General features: G+C 40.8%; 1 protein-coding gene across 14 annotated transcripts in view; it reads left to right on the top strand.

The window, feature by feature from the left end:
- The window catches only part of HECW1 (HECT, C2 and WW domain containing E3 ubiquitin protein ligase 1), a 266,693-nt gene that overhangs the window by 225,788 nt on the left and 15,640 nt on the right, over nucleotides 1–25,265 (top strand). For all 14 annotated transcript variants that reach the window (XM_040548239.1, XM_040548244.1, XM_040548245.1 and 11 more), the window contains 3 exons: nucleotides 954–1,106; nucleotides 20,869–20,967; nucleotides 22,441–22,570. In XM_040548239.1, coding sequence (XP_040404173.1) covers nucleotides 954–1,106; nucleotides 20,869–20,967; nucleotides 22,441–22,570 — 382 coding nt within the window. The remainder of the gene's footprint in view (nucleotides 1–953; nucleotides 1,107–20,868; nucleotides 20,968–22,440; nucleotides 22,571–25,265) is intronic.

The following is a 25,265-nucleotide window of genomic DNA, read 5'->3' as shown; positions in this document are numbered from 1 at the left end:
AAGTTGAAGGAATAGTGCCCACCTCACAAACTGTTTCGGCACACATGATATATGGCTACAAACTTTTTGGTCATATTGCTGCATGTAGATTTATTTTATATTGAAAAGCCTACCTACCTACCATTATTAAAGGACAACCTGTTTTTAATAAATCCATCACAGCTGGGATTAATGCATTCGTGAAGCTTTTTTGTTTGTTTGTTTTTCAAGTTGAGATAATTGGAAACAAATTGATTTAAAATTTGACTTGGAAAAAAAAAAGGGGGGAAAATGCTGATTTTCTACAGCACAAAATCATGCAACAACAAAGCACAACTTAAGGTGTACCACATGTATTTGAAACTATTAGGAAATTAGGAGAGCTTGGATGGAACAACTGAGGGATCCCCATTCCATCTTAAATGAGTTCATCTGAGACTTGGTCTTCCTCAGTATTGCCCTTATAGTTTTACACTATAAGAAAGCATCCTTGGGGCTAGATTATATCTTTGGTTGCATCTCAAGTGTAGAAGAGTAAGAACGATTTCTGCTTCTGTCTGGGCTGGCTGATCTGTGAACCCAGGTGTTCATAGGCAGTTCAAACCCACTCACTAAAAAGTTAAAAAGTGATAGAAGAGTCTTTGCCATCTGCTAGCCTGCCAGCTAAGGCAAGGCTGAGCTCTGTACCTCCAATTTACTAAACCCTTGAAACAACAGACAAAAAAGTGAAGGAAACTACTTAAGGGATGTGTCTAAGTCGCGATTCTTCTCTGAACAACCAGTATGTTGGTGAAGTTTCAGCATCATGAGTTGTTCAGGGCTCATAATCAAGTTTTGGGAGAGGATATATACCATGTTAGAAACACTTGATTGCACAGTGGTAGGTGGTAGCAGCCAATGTACACAAGAAAAACAGGAAATTCACTCAAAGGGGAACGAGACTCATTTTACCTTTTTCACTTTCTCCTTTCCAGGCTGGACTACAGTGGCCCCTCACGAGAATTCTTCTTCCTTCTGTCTCAGGAGCTCTTCAATCCCTATTATGGGCTGTTTGAGTATTCAGCCAATGACACTTACACTGTACAGATCAGCCCCATGTCTGCCTTTGTTGAAAATCACCTAGAATGGTAAGGATATTGTACACAGAATTCAATAATCCTTTTAGAGCAATGCAGAAATGGAAATGCAAAACATGAAAGCTGTCAGTTTAGACTAGGCTACATACCAGTACCATTGCTGCTGTCGGGAACTGGGAAGTAGATTGGGAGAAGGAAGAAAGGAGTAAGTGTAAATACAACAGCAAGCTCTGAAAAAGGAATTGTGATGAGGTACTGTTACTCAGATGTCCTAATCATATTACTTGGGACTTGACGTTTTCATGCTTCTGTGTGAAGGTGAAAAGGATGGGGGAGGAAGATCTCTCCTTAATCCAGGCCTCCTCTCCTGGGCCCCTTTCTAAGAATAGCATGTGTAGTCTTTCAGTACATCAAGCAGCATTGTGCTTGAAAGCTATAGAGTGCTCTCCAGGAGCCACCCTGCTGCTCTATACCTACTACAGGCCTTAAACAAGGCCCAGTGAAAGCGATACACCTTTTCTACCCCACACTTTCCCTGCTCGTGTACGGCAAGGCCAGCAGAGCAAACAGGTTCTTCCCTTTACCATGTATGTGTGCAAACAGGCAAATTGGTTCTATATCAAAAATTCTGAATGCGTATTGTGATCACTTCATTTTTGTATCAGCCTCCAGATCTCTCTGTCTCTGGGAGTTGTTTTCCCTTTGATATGTTCAGATGTGGTTCAGTGAAGCATGGGCTGCCAGCCCTGGGCGTTGCTTGATCCCTTGTGGTCTTTCATTGTGTCAGAGAAGTACTGACACATGGGTTTGTTCCTATAATGTTTTCCTTTGTCTAACCAATCTCACTGGCTCCTCTCAGAGATTCTTTTTTCTTTTTTTTTCTTTCTTTTTTTTTTTAATGGAAGGCAGTTCAGGCCCCTTTTAAATTGCAAATAACGCACGTCCCACTGTTCTTGTAGACTGTTCCCACTTTGCTTCAGCTTACAGTGGGCAGGAGATCAAGAATAACCAAATGGTTGTAGCATCACTTCTACTAAAGCTGCAGTGGAAGACAAGATTTGTTGTGAGCTAGCAATGGTGTCTGAATTGTTTTAATATTATAATTTCCAGCAGTGGAGCATTATGCTAACAGTGTTCCTTGCATTAGAATGTTTCTCTGCTGTCATTAACAAGAAGAGAGTGGCATAGTTCTTACAGCTCGTCTGTCTCCCACTGCAATCCTACTGATTAAACAGTATAAAGTGGCTTCCCAGTTTTCTAGAAGAAATACTGTCTGTCCTTTGTTCAGTTTAACAGGCAGCATGGATAAACTTTTGATTTCAGAGGCTGTATTTGTGAGGATGCGTTCTGATTCCAGGGCACAAGACGGCTTATGCAGGTGCAAACCAAGGATCATTCTGCCCACACTGTGAGCAAGCTAGACTCAGGCCTGTTTCCCCAGAAGTGGTGTTACCATGTTATCCCAGCAGTATTTGAAATAGGTTCTGCCTCTTATCTGTTGTAAATAGTCTCCTTGTGAAAAGAGTTCAGCTGCAGTTTTCTTAACAGAAGTGATAAATTACACTGCAAAGAGCATATAGTTTGTTCTGTACCCCCATTTTGTTCTGCCCATTGAGAGATTTCGTCATGGAAGAGGCAGATTTTGAAGGTAATCTGGGCATATTAAAAAGTGAAAAGACACCTAATACGATTTTCGATAGCAGTTAGCACTTAACTCAGAAATCAGTAGCAGTTAGTTAGGATCACATCCCTCCAACTACATGCATCTATACAGGCTACTTGTACACTGAATGTTATATGGGCTCTGAATATTTTTGGTTTGTTTTTTTAAGGAAAGAGAATGAAGTCTCTTGGCCTGTAGAGTGTAATAAAAGCTATGAACAAAAAGATTTGTACATAAAGTAGAGTAAATAGGCTAAGACTGTAGAACCCAAGGAAAGATAAGCAATCCAGTAAGTGCTCAGTAATACTTCTTGATCCTGTTAAGGAAACAACTGGCCAAGACCAGCAGTTTGTAATTAACCCAATAGGTTTCATTATTGGCTTGTAGATGTGTAGACTTTCCAAGTTTTTTATGCTGTCTGTGTTGACTGATCTCAGCTTTACATGCGTAACCCTAGAGGACTGTATTCAGAAATCTGGGCAGCCAGCTAAGATAGGATTCGAACAGAGCTTTTCAAAACTGAAAGAATAGGATTCTTCCATTAAAGCTTCGTAGGCTTTTCTAAGGACACTGTACTAACTTGCTTGTCATCATTTGTTCATGAGGAATGTTTTTTGGTTTTGGTTTGGTTTGGTTTTCCTGAAGTTCTCAGCCTTTCTCTAGCTTTGTTCTCCTCATAGTCAGTGCTAGAACTTCTATTTCTTATATTTACTTGTTGATTTGGTTCCAGCAGAGCCTTCTCCCTTTAACCTACAAGAAATGAAGATTATTTTCCTGTTCTGAAAACTGTTATAAGACATTAGTTAACATGCATGGATGAATTGGTTTTGAGAATCTCAAGGTCACAGATAATTAATATTCATAGTCTTTTTAAAACTTTAAGTTTGATGTCAGTCATAAAAACCACACAACCATAATTGTTTTATATTTGCAGATTTCTTGAACTGTATGCCTTTTGGGGCTTTGGGGCTTATCATTTTTGTTGAATTTACCCTTGACGTGTTTTTCTGTAGATTAGTTTTGCAAGACCTATCAAGACATGATATAGTAAGAAACAGGGCTAGCAGAAAAAATCTCCTCAAAATTATTTTACATTTTCACTTTTTAAGGGAACAGTGGTGAGTTTGAGATAGAACATGTTTAACGAAATGCAAAGATGTGAAGAACTGGCAGAATTGAGAAATACACTGCTCTTTTTCCCCTGGCCTAAAAGTTATAGTTCTGCCCCTGTTAATGGCTTATTTCATGCCTTGCTCTTTGTGCAAACAACATTCAGAGTCCAAAATGAGCACATCAAAGCATAGAGTAGTTGTATGTGTGCCAAGTAAAAAAGACGTAATGACTGGAAAATATTTCTCATTTATGGAGAAACTGAGATTTAACACCTTTCCTGCAAGCTTCCATTGAATAAGACTTTTTCCTGCAGTTAACATATGTGCATGCAGAACATACAAAATACAAGATATCACACTTTTTCGAACTTCATAAAAATGATTTTAAATCCTCTTGTATCTGAAATGGCACAGTTGAATCTTTCTAGACCTATGAAGTTTGATGTTACACATTTTTATCTGCATGCTGCAGGATGTACCTGAAGTTCATGGTCAACAGAGTTGCTTTTAATCCATTCTGGTAATGAGCCATTCTGTCTGATCTGGGTAACATGTCTAGTTCTTTGCCTGAATATTTGAAAACATCTTCAAAAATACAGTTCACACCCCCCACTAACGGTAGTTTGCCTTTCTCCAAATGAGTGGGCACAGTATGGTTGCAGCTGCCGTGTGTTATTCCAGTGAAAAGAGTATGGTTTAACCCAGAAAGAATATTCTTGTCTTTGCACTTGGTCAGGTGTTTTGGGTAATTGAAATAAGGAGAGTCGCTGAATTCTCTCTCTCAGGTTTTGCACAATGTGCTGGGAGACAGAATAGTGGGGAATGTGAAACTTTTTTTATCACAACCTCCAATGAAGTTAGAGGTGTAATATTCAGTACAGCTACTGAACAGCTACTATAGCTGGTTAATTGCCATAATGCTGCGTTCTCACATATGAGCAAATGGCTCCCAATAGCTTGCAACATTAGCTTATCACTTTCTTCCCTGCTAACAACCCTTTGAAAGATTTCAGACTTGCTTTCAGTTCCCTGCAGCAATGAAGCCCTGGTGTCCAGGATGCCCAATATTAGCACATATACAAAGATACTTTTTCAGATACTCTGACACTTTCTTCCTTTTATGATATTCAGGATTATGATATACCTCAAATTCATCTTACATAGAGCTCTACAGAGTGCTCCTAGGGTGCAGGGAGATGGCAGGTGATGATATTTAAAGCATTAGATCTCTGGAAAACATAGATAGGAACTCTCTTTTCTAGGGAGGGCAAGACTTTTGGGGGATAAATTTGTAACTCCCTCAGAAACTTCAGATTTCATTTTTTGTGAGCAGTGGTGCTTGTTAAGTTGGACTTCAGCAGATGGAAAGGGAAGATGGGAGATCTTTCTCTTGGAGTTAATACAAAATGGTCATTTTAACAGAGATTGGGACAGTGTTTCTATCTCTGATTTGGAGACTAAAAATTTAACTGAATATTTTAGTTCCCCTTTTCACCAAAAATAAATGAATGAATGAATAAACGGTTGGATGGATGGATGGATATATCAGTCCTGAGTGAAAAAAAATATCCTGCAAAATAATAGATGGAACAAATATGTTTCTAAATTCTGGAAACAAAATATCTAGTTTCAGAGTTTGCATAATCTCAAATGCTCGTGTGGGTCACTGTTGTCTTCATGGTGCATTTTCAAAGGTCTAAAATATGACTGGTGTTTGTTCACTGCATCTCATTCACCCGACATTGTAACAGAATGATTTGTCTAACCATGGTGTGATACATTATCGTTTTCCTCAGGCGTTCATTTTGTCTACCATTTTCCATAGTATTTCCCTACTCAGGTCCTGCTATGCCACGCAGTAAAGTGGAAATTGGTTTTCGTGATGATTTCTGTATCATTTTGCCAAACCTGAGGACTGTTATCTCTGTGTTTTTTTCATTGTTCTTGTGGCTACCATTTTCAGATGTTTAAAATTTGTCTGTCATCATAATATCAGATAAGTTTTATTTCTTAGAATACAACAATTCTCAGTGTTTGCCTGAGAAGTTTCCCTCCCTGCTGTGAGTACTTAATCTGACAGTGATAACAAAAGTACCGTTGTCTTTTCAGTTCACAAAACACTGTATTCACAAACTGCTGTCAGGCGGAAATCCAGTCTCTCTTTTCATGTCTTCTGAGTGGGCTAGAGTTTTCCTTCACAGCAGTCCTGTCCCCAAGAGTAATCCAGTTAGATAATGTAATGCACCCTTCTTCAAGACACAGCATTGTAGTCACAGCATGGTCACCTACGCCAGACTTTCTGTCCCCAGCTCACTTGCGTGTTCTTTTATCTAACTTGCATCTTCTACTTTTGAATTTTTAGTTCATTGCATGTTTGTGAATTTAGAACCACAGCCAGAAATGTGAAAGGAAGCCCAGTCTCTGCATAGAAGACCAGATGGCCTAGACAGATAAAATCATTCACAGACATTCATTTGGAGATCTGAGGGATGCTAACTTGAAACATCTTTTTTTTGTGTTTTCATAGCAAATTAATGACAGCATGTTTTTTTTAAGAATTATGCATTTGCAGACCTTGCTGTGTTATTTATACAACCAGAGACCAAGACCCCAATGTCATGGTTGCCCTAGAGGTATTTGCAGCTTGCTAATCATGCTTAGCATTCTATATCCATCTCAGAGAAGTCCTGTTCTGTCTTGATTTTGTTTTCTTTTTTTGTTGTTTGTTTGTTTGTTTTTTAATGAAGTTTAATACATTTATTTAGCAGAAGCTTATTAGAAAGTTGAAGGTTTTTGACTAATATGTTTTTGCACAGAACCCTATTAAAGACCACAAGGATGGACACAGTCAGACCCAGTGGCCCAGGTTCCCAGAAGCTGTAGACTGATTCCTCACTGTGGTGTCCTAATGAACTATATTAATTTAATGTTCATTTACAGCTGCTTTTAGGGCAGGAGTTTTTTCATTCAACTCCCATAGTCTTTTTTTTTTTTTTATGCCTTCCAATACCCTCCATATTCTAGTTCTCACTGCTGAACAGACTCAGACAGAAAACTTTCATGTATTTCTGCACAGTATTCTGCAGGTAGACGAAAGCCTGTTGCACCCACTCTTCATGCAGACATGAACTTGCTTTCCAAGCTAACTGATGTGCTTACTGGAACACTGAGCTGAGCAAATGTATGCAGCCACCTATCAGGGCTGATTAGTTCAGGCTCGGCACTGCCTTGATTGCTTATACGTGCTCTGGCAAGCTTGGCACATGGGTAGAGCAAGCTCCCTTTGCCCACACACTGCTGTGTGGGTATACCCCATGCCAAACTCTGACCTTCCCTTTTATTTGTTTCATATAAACCACGTAGCCATCACTGTCCATCCCAAGTGTTCCAGAGAATGCAGGGTGTTGGTTTTTCCTATTTTTTTGTATAATAAACCCAAGAAGAACCAAGAGTGTCACAACCTCAGCTGTCCCTTTCTACTCAGAAGGCTTGGTTTTCATAACCCGATTTCCTTAGGAGCTCTGCCTTTTGCAATTGTGCTGTATATCCATCAGTTTCCTAGTCAGTTTAGGACTTATTCGACAGGAAGGTAAATGTCCCAAAGATGCAAAGTTCCTTAAAGCATTGCGAAACTTGTGATTGAGTAAAGTACAAATATGCTGAAGAATGCCTTAGCAAGGGCAGTCTGATGAGCTCAACAGTTGCCTATTCTGTTTGGCCCCTTGGCTGGCCTGAGTGAGCTGACAGGCCCACCACAAGCATGGGCTGCGAACCAGCTTTACCATCTTGTTCAGTAACTAGAGCATGTGAGGGAGAACTGTGAATGCTCAGGGAAGGCAGGAGGGAGAAACTGGAGATACTCCAAAGAAGCGTGGGAAGTGCTAGCAGAGATGTGTAGGAAGAACTGCAGCTATTGCAGTGTAGTAATGTAAGGCCATCAGACAGATTGTAGGAAACAAAGCACCATTAATCCTGCCACACGGAGAATAGCTTGTTTCAGCTGAAGTCTTTTTAAAGAACGTGACAAATTGCCTCATGACCTAAGGGGTTGTATTCAGATGCTGACCAGCTCCTGTGATGGATTTAGGCATTTTCTGTGGCTCTTTATAGAAACAGTGGAGAAAAGTAGTCACAACATTGAAGCAGGAACTCTGCAAATAACCAGTACTCCTCTCCACTGACTGAAAATAGCTCTGAGGAACATGTTTCAGCTGTTATGGCAAGTAACCTGAGTATGGCCCAATACCTGTTCTGTTGAGGGAGTCAGAAACACAGAGTTCAGTTTTGTGCCTGACTCAAATGGGTCAGTTGTGTGGGTCTGCATTTGGGGGAACAATGAATTTAGAAGAGCGTTTTGACAGCCATCTTGAAGGGGCCTGTTTATGCTAAGCACTGAAAAATCATCCTCTTAAAAATCAGAGCAGATACAGCACTTCTCAGAGTGGGCATCCAGCAACATTCAGTTCTTCTTGAAATTTAGATCATTACCTCTTTGCCTCAGTTTCCATCTGAAGAGATTTCCAGTCTGTAATCAACTTGAAATCCATTTGATGTATACTAATGCTCTGAACTGCTTTGAAATTCTCAGATGAAAGGCACCATAGAAAGCCAAAGCATTTAATTTTACATTACGCTATAAATTTTAATTACAAGCAATATCTTACTTTAAATAAATTATGTTTGCATGAGCAATTTTCAAGCACTATTGTAAATCTTCTGGACAAGAATTATATTAAAATAAATATGCAGCTGAAATCATTTTATAAGACCATTTCACTATGTGAAAAGGGTATGTTACTGAAATACCTTCTTGCTGCTGTACTCTTTCATTGCTTTCAGTACTTAAGTAAACCTTGATTTTCCTATTAAGTCTGATGTATGACTGTATCACATAGAGCCTGCCTCAGCAGCTGGTTAATTATTTATTAAGGGTCAGGAGGAATTGGAAGATTAAAGGCAAACCAGAGTGGAGGAGAAAAAAAAACATTCTCCCAAACTGAGCTTCTACAGCGCCCTTTTTTTTTTATTATTAAAAAAAAAAAAGTTTCTGCTTTGTATTTTTCTTATTCTTGGCTTTCTGTCACTTACTGGTGGATTTTTATCCAAGTTCTTTTGAGAATCTGAATGGCTGTATCACAAGGGTTTTAGGACGAGTTGTGTCTCTTACAGTCCCTCCTCCTCTCTTCTCTGGATCCCATACTGTGTAGCACTGTTTCCATAATTAGAGTTTGGTTTGAGGGAAAGGCGGGTGTTGTATTTTGTTGTGTTTTTACAGAAGTCATTTTTTCCCCTTGCTTAAGGCCATTTAATCTTTTGCAATGTTCTGGATTGCATTTTCCCAGTGATGGAAGGGTTCACATGAAAATCTGTATGGTGTCTCCACCTTGCATGTGGTAGAGGAGAAAAGGGTAAAATCCATAGTGTCTTTGAGCACGGGGGTCTGCAGGGAAGCGTCAGGGTGGGCAGTGATGGTGTGTTTATTTGTAGTGGTGAAAAACCCCCAGTGAGTGGTGAATGTCCTCATATCTCTTGTTCCAGCCACACTGGAATGGCAACACTGAGCTGTCACTGTGAAGTATTGCTCAGTTGTCTTTGCCACTCCTATTTCTACTATATTTTATTCAGGCTTTGGTAAGATAAAGAAATGTCAATTAGGACAGGTGCAGAAATTCCCAAGCTAGCCTTTTTTTGTTAGTAAACACAATTCATGCATCAAAAAAAAAAATCTGCTTGCGGAGCAGAATTGTTTTCGGTAAATCACTCAAAGCCATGTATTTATTTTTTTAATAGAAAAGGCATTTTTCTTTATGTAGTTCTTTCCCTGGGATATTTTGGAAGTTGAAGGTTTTATTTCTCCATTGAAAAATATTTTTCATTTCAATATGTTAGCTAAGCATTACATTAAAGTGCAGAAACAGGGAAGATAAAGTATTTACATTGATCTGATCTGAATGTATATATATGGAGAAGGGTAATTTCAAGTTTGTTGGTTTGCCCCAACTTGAGATAGGAATATTTTTCAAAATCTCAATAAAGTCTCAAAATTGTGGAGGATGAGAACAATCTTTACCTGTCCAACCTCTACGAAAAGTTATGTATGTAATAATGGGAATATAGAATTGCAAATTCAGTCTCTTGTGTCCAGTGTAAGGAAGCTTTTCACATTGTCTCATGACTTGCATTCCAGAAAAGATGAACTAGAAGCTTGAATTTATAACAGAAAAGTCAAAACTTTTCTCAGACTTCAGAGAACAGCAATGAAAAGGTTGACGTCTGCTGCATTCTCCATGTTCCTGGGACAGTATCAGAGCTGTCAGTTTTCAGTAGTATTAATAAAGTTAAAGTTGTTCAGTGTTTTGCAGAACGAGATCTAAAAGAGACCATCAAACACTTAATAGCACGTCTGATTTCTGAGCTTACTCAGTTGAGGAACCTCATCCCAAGAGGCAGGGATCGTTAGCTGAAATGCAGCACAGTGCAAGTGCAAGGTACAGCTTCTGAACCTTAAGAGGTAAATCCACGTGGCTCTGCACTGCAGATGACCTGTTTGCACTTAGCTCAAGGGTATCTGCATCATGCTTCATCACACGGTGTAAACATTCCTGGGTGCTTACCAGTGAGTTTATGATGAGCAGTCTCTCTTATGTTTAAATACCCCAGACAGACTGGAAAGAATATGCTTCCTTTGACTGAGACTAAGTCAATTATTGTGGCTTCAGTGTTCTTAGTTAGCCATTGAAGGAAAATGTGCAGTCATTTGGCTTGTGCTTTTATGGCCCTCTTGTCTGGCAGATGACTAAATCTATGGATTTTCCTCTCTAACTTGAATAGTTCGTTTCAACACACGACAAAGCCATGGAAAGCAATCGTAAATCATACCATGTATAAAACTTCACCAATTCGTAGGTTTGCAAAGTGCCTCCCCACGTTTCCAAAGGGTTTGACTGAGAAATCAAAATCTCTTGGTAAAACTGCTCTTTTGCTGGCTTCAAAAACAACCCATTTGCATCAGACTGAGTTGATCCATAAGGAGCCTGTCATGAACTAGAGCTGATCCACACAGTTACATGTTGCTTTACAGAATGTAAGAAAGCAAAAAAATGTCAAATACACTAAACACCGAAATGGAGGTGGGACCCCAAGGAGTATGATTCCGTTTCTGTCTCTACCACTTGTTTCCTGAAGAACAGTAGATAAGTCATTTTACCTCTGTGCTTAAGTTTTTTCATTTGTTAGATGAAATAATGACACTGATCTCCTCTGCAAGCTACTTTAAGATCTGCCAATGGGAAAAAAAATAATTATTATAATAAAAAAATCTAGGATCTGGAAATCACAAAGTGTTGAGATTTGTAATCTTCTAGCCAGTTGTTCATACCTCAGTCTGCACCTGCTCTGTTGTAACTGCTCAGAATTGAAGGAGAGTTTGCCAACCATCTTATAGGCCAGAATGTTTTACCCATTGTACCAGAAAGAGAAGGTGAACCCTGCAAGTATCCTGTTTTCTGATGGTTAGTCATGTTTGTACTATCATATTTTGCCAGCGGTTCTCCCAGAGGATGAAGATTGTACATTATGGTCCATGAGGTTGTTGGCTCTGCAGCACTCTGTCACACTCCTCCTCTCCTCCTCCAAAACACCACCTTCATGGAACTTCCTCGCTATTGGTAGAATGACACATAGCACCTATTTCATGACTGTCTACTTTATTGATCTCCTTATTAGTTGGAAAGACAGAAGTGAAAATGAATCCTCCATTTCCTATGCCTGGATTCTCTAGTGCTCATACAAGGCTGTCATACCTGTGACTGAGTGGAGTCACACAGTCTCCACTGTGTGGAGGAGTCATCAGAGACGGATTTGCTCAATTCCGTACATACAGTAATAACCTCTGATGCAGCTCAAGTGATGGGCAAGGAGCCAGTGTAGATACCTCAGCGTGGTGCTTCATACATGTCCAGTTCTGTGAAGGCTTATTATCTTTGACATAATGTTATGCAAATGCAGCTGTAACTGTTTCTCTGTGTGAGCAATTGCTTGGAACCACAGTGTGCTTCAATTCAGGAGTCCTCCTGGAAGTAGCTGTTTGATGGAGTGTATTGTAAAGAAACCTGAGGGGGTGTTGTGAATTTCCTTTATCTATATTGTCTTTGTCCCTCATTTTTTCTGGATAAAGTAGAATAACCTGGAGCTTCCCTGATAAAAGCATGTTTTTTTTGTTGTTGTTGTTGTTGTTGTTTTTCTCAGTGACACAATTAGTATTTTAGCCATTCCTGACAATTTTTTCGTAGTTGGTATAACCAGGATATAAACAAGATGAAAAGACAATTTGGGAGAAAATGCAACATAGCTTGGTTAGAGACAAGAAAAAGACTTTTGAAGGATTTTATTAAGTTAACTAAAGAAGCAATGAGGTTTGCATTATCTCATTGTTTTTCAGTTACTGGTAAATTAAGCCTCAGGAATGGTTTGAGATTTAATTGTTAATTCAGGGTACATGAGCTCCAGAGATTTAAGATGACATGGATAGTTCACGTTTCCATCATGTGTAAGCAATAGCTCTTTTTCATGTGGTTACTCTTTAGTACTGAGAAACAGAAATGTTGTGTTCCATTTGCAGATAGATCCAGAAAAGTAGGGCAAGCACTGATTGGAGTCAATAATAGTAAAAGTAAAAAGTAAAAGTTCTGCTTTTCAGGCAGAAAATTTCTGCACAGTTTAATAATAAATTGAGAGGTTGACTCACTTGAAACACATTCATCATATGAAACTAAGGTGCCTCGCAAAAGTAAAACTATGTAAAGGACGACTGGCAAGAGAAGGCTTATTCCTGTAGATCTTCATCTGAAGAGAAACATTACAAGTTCAGGATTTGATACCACTATTGTAATTTTATTTGTACCAGGTTGTTTCTCTCTCTGAAAATCAATTTTCATCCTTTTTTTTTTCTTGCTTAATTTCTGTTACTGGTCAATGTGTGAATATTTTACACATCTTTGAACACCTTCTTTGTATTTTATGGCAACCTGCAAGCAGACCTGCTGTACTGGTTCACTTTCCATATGCTTTCCAGTCAGGACTACTTAAGAAAGGCCAGCACTTTCTTAAATGAGTGTTACAAATTTCCTTTAAAATATAACTAAGTTTCATAAGTTTTATAGTAAGAATCAGCAGACAGAATATTATCAAGGAGGTACTTATAAAATATGCTCTCTCATCTTTCAATGCCTGAATGAGATGCCTTGGCTCTGAGCAGAATGTATGCTCTATTAAGTCCCAATAACATTTGCAGGGACTGCAGGGATAAATCCCTGTAGTCTATAACTATTTAACATCCATCATTTTCCAGGATGGAAATTTGCACAGTTGCTCCATGTGAGCGGTCCTAAATGTTTCCTTTTTTTTTTTTTAATTTGGAAAATTAAATTAAAATGAAGCTCATCACACAGAATCCCAGAATGGTTGAGGTTGGAAGGGAGCTCTGGAGGTCGTCTGGTCCAACCCCCTGCTCAAGCAGGAACACCTAGAGCAGGTTGCCCAGGACCATGTCCAGATGGCTTTTGAAGATCTCTAAGGAGGTAGACTCCACAGCCTCCCTGGGCAACCTGTACCACTGCTTAGTTCCCTCACAGTAAAAAGTGCTGTTCAGAGGGAACCTTCCGCATTCTGATTTGTTCTCATTTCCTCTTGTCTGGTCACTGGGCACTACTGGAAAGAGCCTGGCTCTGTCTTTCCACACCCTTCTCCAGTGTTTAATATACATTGATGAGATCCCCCTGAGCTTTCTCTTCTGCAGGCTGAACAGTCCCACCTCTAGCAGCCTTTCCTCACAGGAGAGGAGTTTGAGTTCATTAATCTTCGTGGCCCTTTGTTGGACTCTCTCCAGTATGTCCATGTCTCTCTTGTACTGGGGAGCTCAGAACTGGACACAGCACCCCATGAGTGGCCTCACCAGTGCTGAACAGGAGGGAAGGATTCCCTCCCTCATCCTGCTGGCAATATTTTGCCAATTACAGCCCAAGGATAGTTAGCCTTCCTTGTGGCAAGGGTACACTGTTGTGTGCTCAAGTTCAATTTGGTGTCCAGCAGGACCCCCACATCTTTTTCTGCTGAGCTGCTTCCTAGCTGGGTGGCCCCAGCATGTACTGGTGCCAGGGGTTGTTCCTCCACAGCAACAGGGGGAGGAACAATGCAGGACTTAGCACTGCTCCTTGCTGAACTTCGTGAGGCACCTGTCAGCCCATTTCTCCATCCTGTCAAGGATGGTACTCTGGATGGCAGCATGGTCCTCTGGTGTATCCACCACTCCTCCCAGTTTTGAGTTGTCTGCAAACTTGCTGAGGATATACTCTGCCGCATCGTCCAGATCGTTAACGAAGATGTTAAATAGAACTGGACCCGGTATTGACCCCATGGGTACTCTGCTAGTCACTGGCCTCCAGCTAAATGTTGTGACACTGATCACCATCCTCTGGGCCCAGCTGTTCAGCCAGTTTTCTGTCCATCTCACTCTCTGCCATCCAGCCCATACATCAACATGTGAGGATCTTACAGGAGACAGTGTCCAAAGCCTTACTGAAGTCCAGGTAGACAATATCTGCTGCTCTCTACTGAAATACCGGGTTGGTCATTTCATTGTAGAAGCTTAGCAAGCATGGGGGTCCAGGATAAGTTCTCAGGTGGAATGTTTGCATGATTAGACATCAGAAGAGGTGGGATGAGTCCTCACTGCAATATGAGAAGAGCAGCATAGAGATGACCCAGAATTATATCTGTTGTGCTGAGAATTCTTCATATTGGAGACGGATATAAGAAAAGAAAATGAGCCAACAATAATGTTACTCCTTCTGTTGGAATTCTTCTTCAGGACTAGTTTAGGAATTATTTAACTTCTGTCTTTAATGCACTGAGACTTTGTGAACTTTTGTCTCCTGGCCTTTGTAAGCCTCATTCCTTTTGTATTAACGACACATGAGCTCATCAGATTCCTGAAGCGAAGAGGCGTTGCATTGGAATGCCACAGCATCCACCTCTAAGCCTGCAGATGTGCAGAGTAAATTTGCCACAACACCAAATAACACGGTACCAAAGAGGCTGTCTGCAAAGTTTGCAGATGCAAGATGGATAAACAGAGTGGTGTTAGCTGACTGACCTTCCTGACTATAGATCGCTTTGTGTCATCACATTAGTCCACTCAAAAGTTCTGTCATCGTGAGTAGAGGTTAAATATGCACACCAAACTAAAGAAAGGCATTTGTTAATGAAGCTGATAGAAGGTGTGGATTTGATCTGCTGCCAGGGTTTTGTAAAGATGATCTGATCTAATGCTAGGTTATTGCTCTGTAGATGCAGGTCATTATAGGACATGTTGATTATGTCCTACAGTGAGCCAACACAACGATATGTACTTCTATTGCATAGACACATACCTCTGGTGCATGTTCCTGACACACTGCTAGTTTTGCTTAAAATTCATAGTGTATGAGGCAGGCAGAGTTGCTGTAATCATCTGGTCTGCTTTTGTGCAAAATTTACATCCTTAGAAATGGCTTGCATTACTCCTAACCCAAAATACAATATGTTTTTTAGGGGAAACATTGTTCTTCATTTTAAAATGCTAATGATGGTAAATCCACCAAAATTCAGAAATCATGAATTTAATAAATAAATTTACCTCTGCATGACCTCCTTACCCCCAAATAACAAGATTCCAAGTCACAATATTTTCGGCTATAAGAATGGGTTTTGCTTCCTTTAATCACTGGTTTGTAGCCCTCAGAATGCTTGCAAGACTCTGTAACAATGGAGGCTTTAACTGTCCTTTAAAACATGCTGTACCACAGTCTCGGGAGCCCATGATGCTTAGTTTCCTATAAATTTGGGGTTCATGATTGACTTCTCTGTCATCTAATAAGATGCATTTTCAGATTAAAGCTTTATCCATGACTGGGCCCTTCAAATATTTTCCCCTTTTAGTTTCTGTGGTGTCTAATACTGCTTGAGATGAGGTCCAACCTTTCCCACTGTGGAAGGACTAATAGGCTTTCTGGTTGCATCCACCTGGCAAGCATCATTCTTCCTTAGAACAGCTGCCAAGGGCACAAATCCTGTACCAAAGTGCAGCTTCGTTTGTTCAGCTTGTCTTTCAGGTAGCCAGAAGTTTATCTACACAATTAAGCAGACAAAAGCTTTAAAGCTGATGCAACAGAATGTGTAAATTTGTCTTAAAGATGAAAGAAAGTTTTCAGTAGTCTTGTGAATGGAAAATGCCACTTTCAAATATGTTTTGAACCGTATTTACTGTATTCATCTCTCTTAAGTTGGATTCTGCACCTGGGACAGAGCAACTCTGGCTGTTATGTACAGGCTTGGGGATGAGAGGCTGGAGAGCAGCCCCATGGAAATGGATCTGGGGGTTTCAGTTGGCAGCAAGTTGAATATGAGTCAACAGCGTGCCCTGGCAGCCAGAAGGGCCAACCATGTCCTGGGGTGCACCAGCACGGTGTTGCTCGCTGGTCGAGGGAAGTGATTGTCCTGCTCTGCTCTGCGCTGGTGTGGCCTCACCTCGAGTACTGTGTGCAGTTCTGGGTGCCACAATATAAAAAGGACATAAAACTATTAGAGAGTGTCCAAAGGAGAGCTATGAAGATGGTGAGGAGCCTAGAGGGCAAGATGTATGAGGACCGGCTGAGGTCCCTTGGTTTGTTCAGCCCAGAGCAGAGCAGGCCGAGGGGAGGCCTCATGGCGGCCTGCAGCTCCCTCACGAGGGGAGCGGAGGGGCAGGCGCTGAGCTCTGCTCTCTGGGGACAGCGACAGGATCCGAGGGAACGGCATGGAGCTGGGACAGGGGAGGGTCAGGCTGGGTGTTAGGGAAAGATTCTGCACCCAGAGGGTGGTCGGGCACTGGGACAGGCTCCCCAGGGCAGTGGTCATGGCACCAAGCCTGCTGGAGATCAAGTGTTTGGACAGCGCTCTCAGACATAGGGTCTGATTATTGGGTGTTTCTGTGTGGAGCGAGGAGTTGGACCCAATGATCTTTGTGGGTCCCTTCCAGCTCAGGAGATTCTATGATTCTCAGCCCTTCTTTGAATATTTTTTGCACAAGTTACCACATCAAGAAGGGCACACTTAAACCCAACTAATGTGTTTAAGTGAGATAAGGTTTGTGAGGTTTTTAATCTTTTTAATCTCATCAAATGCCTCCTCTATTAGGATTTAAAGTTTCTCCTATTAGGATTTAAAGTTTCTCATACCATAGATAATGTAGCCCACAAGGCAAACCCTATAGAATGATGAACAAAAAACATCCTTGTCCTGTATGCATAGATTACGACTTTGTCAAGGTACATCATTCTCCATCTGAATCCAAGGAAGGACTGCCATGTATGGAACAGCTGCATTAGTTCAACCAGTTAAGAGAGGGCCCTGTAACAAAGGAACATTATTGGTCTTGCCTTATTCTGCTGCTATATGATAAGGAGTAAATTAAATTTCCTGTGAGTCACCTGCAATTGGAGGAAAAAAATATTGCTTAGTTGCTGCTACAGCATATGGACTTGTCTCTGCATACACAGATGTGGTAAGTATGCAGAGTCCCACTAAGGAGAACGAGCCTGTTATTTTGCAACAGGCTGTTGTGAAAACAGGCTATTTCAGGGGCACCTGCAGCCTCCAGAAGGAAAAGGAGTTAGCTGGGTAGTGTGGAAAATCCTGCAAATGAATCAAAGAGTAGTGTTGTTAAAAGCCAGAAAGCAGGTGCACACAATGTCCTTTTTGAGTGGACAAATGGTGTCAGTAGGCAGGCAAACCAGAGCAGCTCTCATGCTCATTAATTCTGTCTCTCGTTCCACCATTTCCTGCTCATTAACTCCCTCCCATGTTTCCCCTCTCTGCTAGAGCGCATTACTCAGACTCAATCATTGTCTCTGAAAGGGAGGGGTGTTGAAAGAAAAAGCCAGAATGAGACCTCACATTCCCCACCTCTCCCAAGCTATCTTTCCTGCTAGAAAAAAATCGAACAAGCATTTTACACTTCCTTGGAAAGATAAATGCAAGTCAGGTTTAAGGAAGGTATGTGCCCTCCAGCCAGGATTTACCTCTGTACTGCTTATCCTGTCAAGAAAACTTTTTTTTTTTTTTTTCCTGAAGGGACTGTCTCCCCCACCTCTGAATTTCACCTGTGCTCTAAATCCTTCAGGAAGAAATAAAACACGAGAGTCTATTTTCATTTTAACTGGCTTTTGTAAAGGGGTTGATTTCTTGTTGCTTTTCACAAGTTTTTTTTTGCACTAAAGGCTTCTTGTTTTTTGCAAGTTTTGATATATTTTAAGTGACTGTTAGACTTGGCTTGTAGCAGTGGGAGCATGATGGACTGTACAGACACACATGCAGATAGACTGAGTTGTTGTTCTATGAGCACTTTAGCAAAGGCCTCCCTTTTGACTGGTATCTGTTGACTTACCACAGTCCATGGTTCCCAGTGCACTCACTGCTGGATCCAAGGGGTGTAGCCTGTGGTCACAGGCCCTGTCCAGGATGGACAAGGGGCCAGAGGACTTCTCTTACACCACTCTTTAGCTCAAAGAGTCAAGTATAGTAAGTCTTTATAGATACCAAAGCTGAGTGCAGGGGCGGAAGGTTTCGTGGACTGGAGAGCTCTGGTTTAACACCCTCAGTGTGGAGGAGCAGCCATGACCATAAAGCACTGTGTCTCCTGGGGTGATTTGGAGCTGCCAAGAACTATAGTTTGCAGTATAGCTTGTTTTTTTATTGATTGTATTGATAGGCAACAAGAGTGGCAATGTCTCGTTAATTATTTCACATCCTTTATCCAGACCCGCTAGCACTGAACTTGCTTTTCCACACGGTACCATCACAAGGGCTGGGACTGTGAAGCCACAGTCAGGCCCCCAGTTGGAGCGAGCCCCGGTGTGTCCCAGAGGGCTGCAAGTACAAGGCCAGACTGACGGACTGCACAACCTAGGGCTGCACTGCACGCGTTTGCTCAGGCTGACCCACCAAACTTTGTCTTTTCAGGTAGAAACTCTGCCTATAGCCTTTGGATGGTTTGATACGGTTCTGCCATAAGGCACGGTTTCCAATTAAATTGGCTGTTAATGGCTGCCATGACATGTATTCATGACTGTAAACACCTCGATCTAAATGCACTAACCTTTCATGTCAGCTTTGCATTAATACTCTCAAAGTCACATAGAAATACAGAAGTGATACAAGCAGCAAGGAGAATACCAATGCTATTCATACATTCCAGCAATTTCATAGCAGAAACTGAGTTCCCGAATCAGTGAGACTTTTCTTGGCAATTTACTTTCAGCTTTTTACATTCCAAATGTCTCCTGCCCTCCCAGCCCCGCAAAGCTGAGTAGCCATGGGATGAGCTTTGCGGTGAGGAACACTCAGTGCTTGTAGTATTTTCATTCAGCATTCATTTTCAAAATGTAAAGGGATGAGGGGACAGAGCTGTGAAGAACAGAACCAAAAAAGCTGACATATTATTTAGGACAAATGGACTTGATTATAGATCCTGAAGGTGCTATAAAACTGATGGATTACAGGCTCAGCATTTCTGGGTTTTGAGCTGTCTGGCTTCCACTGTGCTTTCTTTGTGTCAGCTCCCCCTCTTTTCATTGCTTTCTGCTGGAAACATTGCATTGGTGCACAAGTGAAGTGAAGCAGGTCCTAACCAGACCCAACAGCTGCCTTTTGTTGCTGCTGTGGAAACAGCTGTAAGGGCGTAATATAATCACTCTTCTGTTACCAGTCAGCTGCATACCATAAGCACCTTTTTTGGATGCAGGGGACCCGGAGGCAGCTCCTGTGGTGATGTAAATGCTAATTGGGCCCACAACATGCTATTTTGTGCCCCATTTGACAGACTAAGCACTTGTTGTTCTGTCCCATGAGCATAAAGTTGACTCATGGATATTCAGCACCTCTTTTATTATGAGATTCATGTTTCATTCATATTGCAGGAGGGGTCTTCGCACGGGTTCCCATAGTGGAAGGAATGGTTTCTCAGCTTTTTGATCTGTTTCTCATCTTTTGTTCAATAGAACTTTACTATGATGTCAGTCAGCCTAGGCTTGGAGTGCTTACTCTTAGGATGTGTTATTTTTTCTTCTCCTTTTTTACAAATAAATTTTGGATGGGTGATGGATATTGTTTTTACAAAAAGAAGAAAAATTTAAGAAAAAAACCTCACCTGAACTTACACCAGTTCTGTATTTTTCTGTCTGAAGTTACTGATTTAAAACCAGATTTGATGGAAGGATAGCTAAGTTGTAGGGGAAAAAAAAAGGCAGAGAAAGAAAAAAAATATAGATTATCATCATGTCATAGATTGTAATGGGCAGAGCACTTGGTTAATGTACTTGGAGAACAGAAGCAAACACAGGGTATGTGAATGTTGAGCATCACCATTAGGAAGGTGGTCTGGGGACAGCTTCCCTGCACTCTAGTTATTGATTTTAATATGTGTCCTTGGTCACAACAGTTAAACAAAGTACTTTGAACTTTGGTTTCCCACCTGTAAAGTCAACTCATTACCTTTCTAAAGTACTTTAAAGCCACAGCTTGGAAAGGGTTGTAACCAGTCAGACATACTGATTCAACAAATATCCTTTACAGCTGTTTTGATAGTACATTTTCTGTTGAGGCCAGATGAAGTATCACAGGTTTTCACTGGCTAAATATTGTGTCTGATAGAGTCTGTTTGCTTCAGAATATTCAAGTAAAGATCAGAGAAAGTGAGTGTTCAGAGCGTTTATTGGTTTGTCACAGGCAACTATACAACATGCCAGCTGCGTATATGGGTACTGCAGAAGATGGATCACGAAGAGGTCCATTATTGATCAGTCAGATATGTGATGGGTGGTGTTAGATACCTGCTGGGGTAGGGGAATAATAATAATAAATGGAAGAAACTAAGAGAGAAACTAAAAACAGCTGCTACCTGTGTAAGTTTCTATGCTGAACGTCTTGAGTTACACTTCATTTACTCTGCATTTTTATATCCCAGGTTCAGGTTCAGTGGTCGTATTCTTGGCCTTGCGCTCATTCATCAATACCTTCTTGATGCTTTCTTCACAAGGCCGTTCTACAAAGCACTACTAAGGCTGTAAGTATAAGCATGCAACTGTGCAGATACAGTTCAGAAACAGTGATGCAGCAGTGGGTTTCGCAGAGGCACAGACCCTCATGGAATTGCTTTGAGTGCTCTGACCTTCAATTTTTTTCTGTTGTTGTTTCGCTTGTCTGTTGATAGAAAACAAACACATTTTAATATTTCTTGACTTTCTCCAAGAATTTGCCCTTCATAAATGCTGCCTATGTTGATAAAAGTAGATAATAAGTATGACATTTAGGAACATGCCTTTGAAGGTACAGACCCATAATTCCAGAGTTTACCACTGATTAAAAGTTATCAAAGCAATTAAAATAATGTGGAAGACTGTAAACCATCTCTGATAGAACAGACATCATTATTTCCTCAAAAAAAAAAAAAAAAGAAAGGAGGGGAGTATGAAAAATACACAAATTCTCATGCCTTACTGGTAGGGTACTTTTTCATTCTAAACAGAAGTTGGACTAAATTAGGAATGGTAACGCAGCTATAAACAGTGAATATTTCTTGGTGGTCTTCTTCTGTCTTTTACATTAGCAAGCAGAAGCTACCAGTAATAAATTATCTTCAGTGTCAACTCTGTAAGGTTTATAAGGTTAACTTTAACAGATAATCTGTGCCACTTTAATGGACTGCAGGAAGACAGCATACATAAAAATTGCAGCATTAAGAAAAGCCTCAAGTAGTAATTCAAGAATGCAATTAAATGACAAAGAGCACACTAAAGCATAGCTGAAAAAGGTTATCAGTTAGGATTAATCCAAATCAGGAAAGATACTTCTATTAAGAGTCCATATAGTTCTTTAACATGTATTTCATTTTGTGTTGGGTTTTATTTTTGTCTTTTTTTTTTTTTTTTAAATGAATGTGTATTGCTGGGGTCCAAACACTCATATTTATATTGTATCTGAGCCAGTCTGGAAATAGCCTAAAACCTAGAGTGCTTCTGCATCCTTAATGCCCCCTTAGGGGATTTGAAACCAGATTGCCTGTAACATCCGCCTGCTCTTTCAGCAAGCAAGGCTGGCTCCTTATTAGCAAAAATTTAGGCTGCCTGGTCTGCCTTATGTCAGTCTTGTGAGCTCACCTCAAGGATGATGGATACATGGAAGAGCAGCCAGGCACAACATGGTGAGGCCCATCGGGACTGAAGGTAAGCATGTGCTCTAAAGTGCAGGGCATCTTGAAGATTCACAAAAAAATTGCACCCCAGGGGTTACTTCCAACAGCAAATAGTGTGGGCAGCCAGCAGAATTGGCCTTGAGCCCAGCCATGCAAAGCAGACAGTTGCAGAACTGCTCTAAGAGGGTCTGTGTAACAGCCTTTGATGTTAACAAATCCAAACGAACACCAGCTTTATGTTGGATCTCTGTCATAAATTTGCTCGCATTCTTAGTAGTAAGTCATCTTACCAGTAGTCATGGGGTCATATATTCAGCTACGTCTTTTTTCTTGCCTCACAACCAGGCCGTGTGATTTAAGTGACTTAGAGTACCTGGATGAAGAGTTCCATCAGAGCTTGCAGTGGATGAAGGATAATAACATCACAGATATCCTGGATCTCACCTTCACAGTGAACGAGGAGGTGTTTGGACAGGTGAGCACAGCTATGCAAAACATCTGAAAAACAAATTTGAAGCTGACAAAGTTGAGTATGATGAACATCTTTCTGTCAGAACAGATCATTTAGCCTTTCAATAACATTTTCTTCTCCTACTTTCTGTTTCTTTCAAGCCACCTGTTTCAATGTAGATGTTTATTCTTAGGGTCTATAATATAAAATACCAGCCACAGCCCCCCTACAGGCCTGTTGAGCCACACACTGATGACCATGAGGAATTCTCTGAAGTGGAGTGCAGCTCTTCTCTCCAGGGTGTAGTTCACACAGATTGTGGCATTCAGTGAATTCAAGCAATGTAACATAAAGCTGATGTGACTAAAAGAAGGGGGGTCAGGAAGGAAGAAAAGCATTTGGCAGGTGGTGTAAGACATGGCAACTCTCACCACTATTTTGTCTGATATCTTCTGTGTCACTCACTTACCTTGCACCTGCTTCACATATTGCTAAATACATACAGTTATTATGCTTTTTACCATTCAACTGTACATTACTCAGATGATTCTCTTTAACCTAGATGATCTGGATAACTATAACCTTAAATAGGGAACAACCCTGGCTCCAGTGCAGACTGGCAACCAGAACATATATCAGGGTCTTCTGTGTGTTTCTTTGGCTTGCATTGAAGCCTTGGTGCTTTCTGATGTTGCAACCCATGCCAGGCTATAACTGTCTCTGAAAAGTCTTGAAGGGACCCAGAAGAACATTTAGGGGAAAATTAAGGATCTCCAAGGAGATGATGAAAGCTAGAAAGACTGAAGAACCAACCTCGTCAGGTACTGCAGAATCTAAAGGGAAGTTAATTCCTGTGTAAGGAGCAGAGATGCACAGCGTCAAAGGGATCAGAGAGATTGGGTGGAATATATAGACAGTGGCTCTTAGCTGTCAAAAGTAAAGTTGACAGGAGGAGTTTCTGCAGAGTGAAAGCATGCAGAGCTAAGGGAGAGTTAGACTTGTTTTGGAGGCAAGAAATCCTGGTCCTGAGAGTAAAAGGGCTGCTCAGCTATAAGCTTGAAAGTAACAGAAAGCAAGCAAGACTTCAGAGGATGTTTTGAAAACTGAATTTAGTCTGCTTGTTGTACAAGGGCATGAAGGGTCAGCAGAGTCAAGGACAGATGAAATAAAAAGGATGGGGCAGAAGAACTGAGGTAAGAACCCCTGTAGGAAAGATAACATCATTTTTCACAGATTTAAATGCATTTTTTTTCCTGGTTATGAGCTGACAGTTTGTATAACATTCAATTGACAGTACAGTGGTTTCCCTGGAAGGTACAGCCTTGTAAGACTAATACATGAAGACAGACAGAAACATGCAGACATATTCACAAAGACAGATGGGACAAGTTTGTATTTGCATTGAAAGACTACAAAGAAGAATAAGAATCTCAGCCTGAATTGCCCTTATGCATCTGAAGGTAGCATTTGGCACACTAATTACTTGTTAAGCTCTCCCCAAAGAAAAGAGCTAGACAATTACATAGGAGTCTGTTGTGGAAGATAAGGGATGGCTCCAAAAAGAACAGAAATAAAATTACAATCTCTTGTAGATACTGTGATACTAAAGCAAAAGAACACAAAAAGATTTTGATGCCAGTTCACATGCCGTCTAGTACTTTATTTCATATGCACTAGACACTAACCTTGCTATAACTACTGATGGGAAAAAGTGGTTCTCACTGTGAAATGCCATCGTCAAGAATTCAGGAGTCAAAGTGAAGGTGAGATTTCCCCCTTAAGAAATTTGCTAAGTGCTGACAGCAAAATTCCCGAGAAATTGCAATCACATTTTTTGCTCACAGATGGATCCCAGTTGGAAATTCTTGCATGCCAAGAGTATCTGACCACTGAAATGCCATCTGAACATTGCTTTGCTGGATACATATGCACAATGGGAGTTCTGCTAATATTTGGGAAGCTGGACTTCAAGGGTTGGGTAAGGGAACCAAGAACTAGTGGTTCTCGGAGAAGCTCTGTGGCAGATGGGTCACAGCATTTTCGTCCTGTTTCCACAATGACTTTAATACGGACAAGTCAACACTTCATTCATTTTTTCTTTCTTGTGCATCTCTCACCAGTGTATTTAGCTTTTAAGCCTTTTGGCCTAAATCCTCTTTCTTGGTACCTTTTTACCTTTTTTTTTTTTTTTTAATTGAAGTGTACTAATGAGCAGCTCCATCTTCCCTCCATACTGGTGCCCAGAGCACTACTCTAATACCAAAGATGTGGTGTCAAACCAAGCGTCCTGCATTTGTACTTGTGAGGACTGGATGCCAATTTGAGAGTTTTGGTTATAAGGCTCAGAGAGGTGGCAGTTGCTTGTACCTGCTCATGCTTTTACCCAGTAGAAAGCGTTCTTCCAGGCCTGTCTCCAGGCACTCTATGTGGATGCCCTGTCAATTGCTCTGGTCAGGTAAAAGGGGTGGGCTAGATTAGCTGAAATGTCTGCTTGCTGCTCTGAAAGGTGCTGCTCAGAATTCTAGCTCACAGCTGTGGCTAATACCTCTATGAACAAAAAAGGAAAAATCAGGACCCACTGTCATTGATTGGCTGCCTCCAAGTCTAGATAAATAATTGTATTGAAATTATATGGATAATGGCAAGCTGAAGAAATCACCAGTATATCTGGGTATTTGTGGAAACCTTGCAAGGAGATGTAGAACAACTGGATTTATGG

The sequence above is a fragment of the Cygnus olor genome, chromosome 2 (genome assembly GCF_009769625.2).
Source record: "Cygnus olor isolate bCygOlo1 chromosome 2, bCygOlo1.pri.v2, whole genome shotgun sequence".
Taxonomy (NCBI): domain Eukaryota; kingdom Metazoa; phylum Chordata; class Aves; order Anseriformes; family Anatidae; genus Cygnus; species Cygnus olor.
This window is presented reverse-complemented; position numbering and strand designations above follow the sequence as displayed.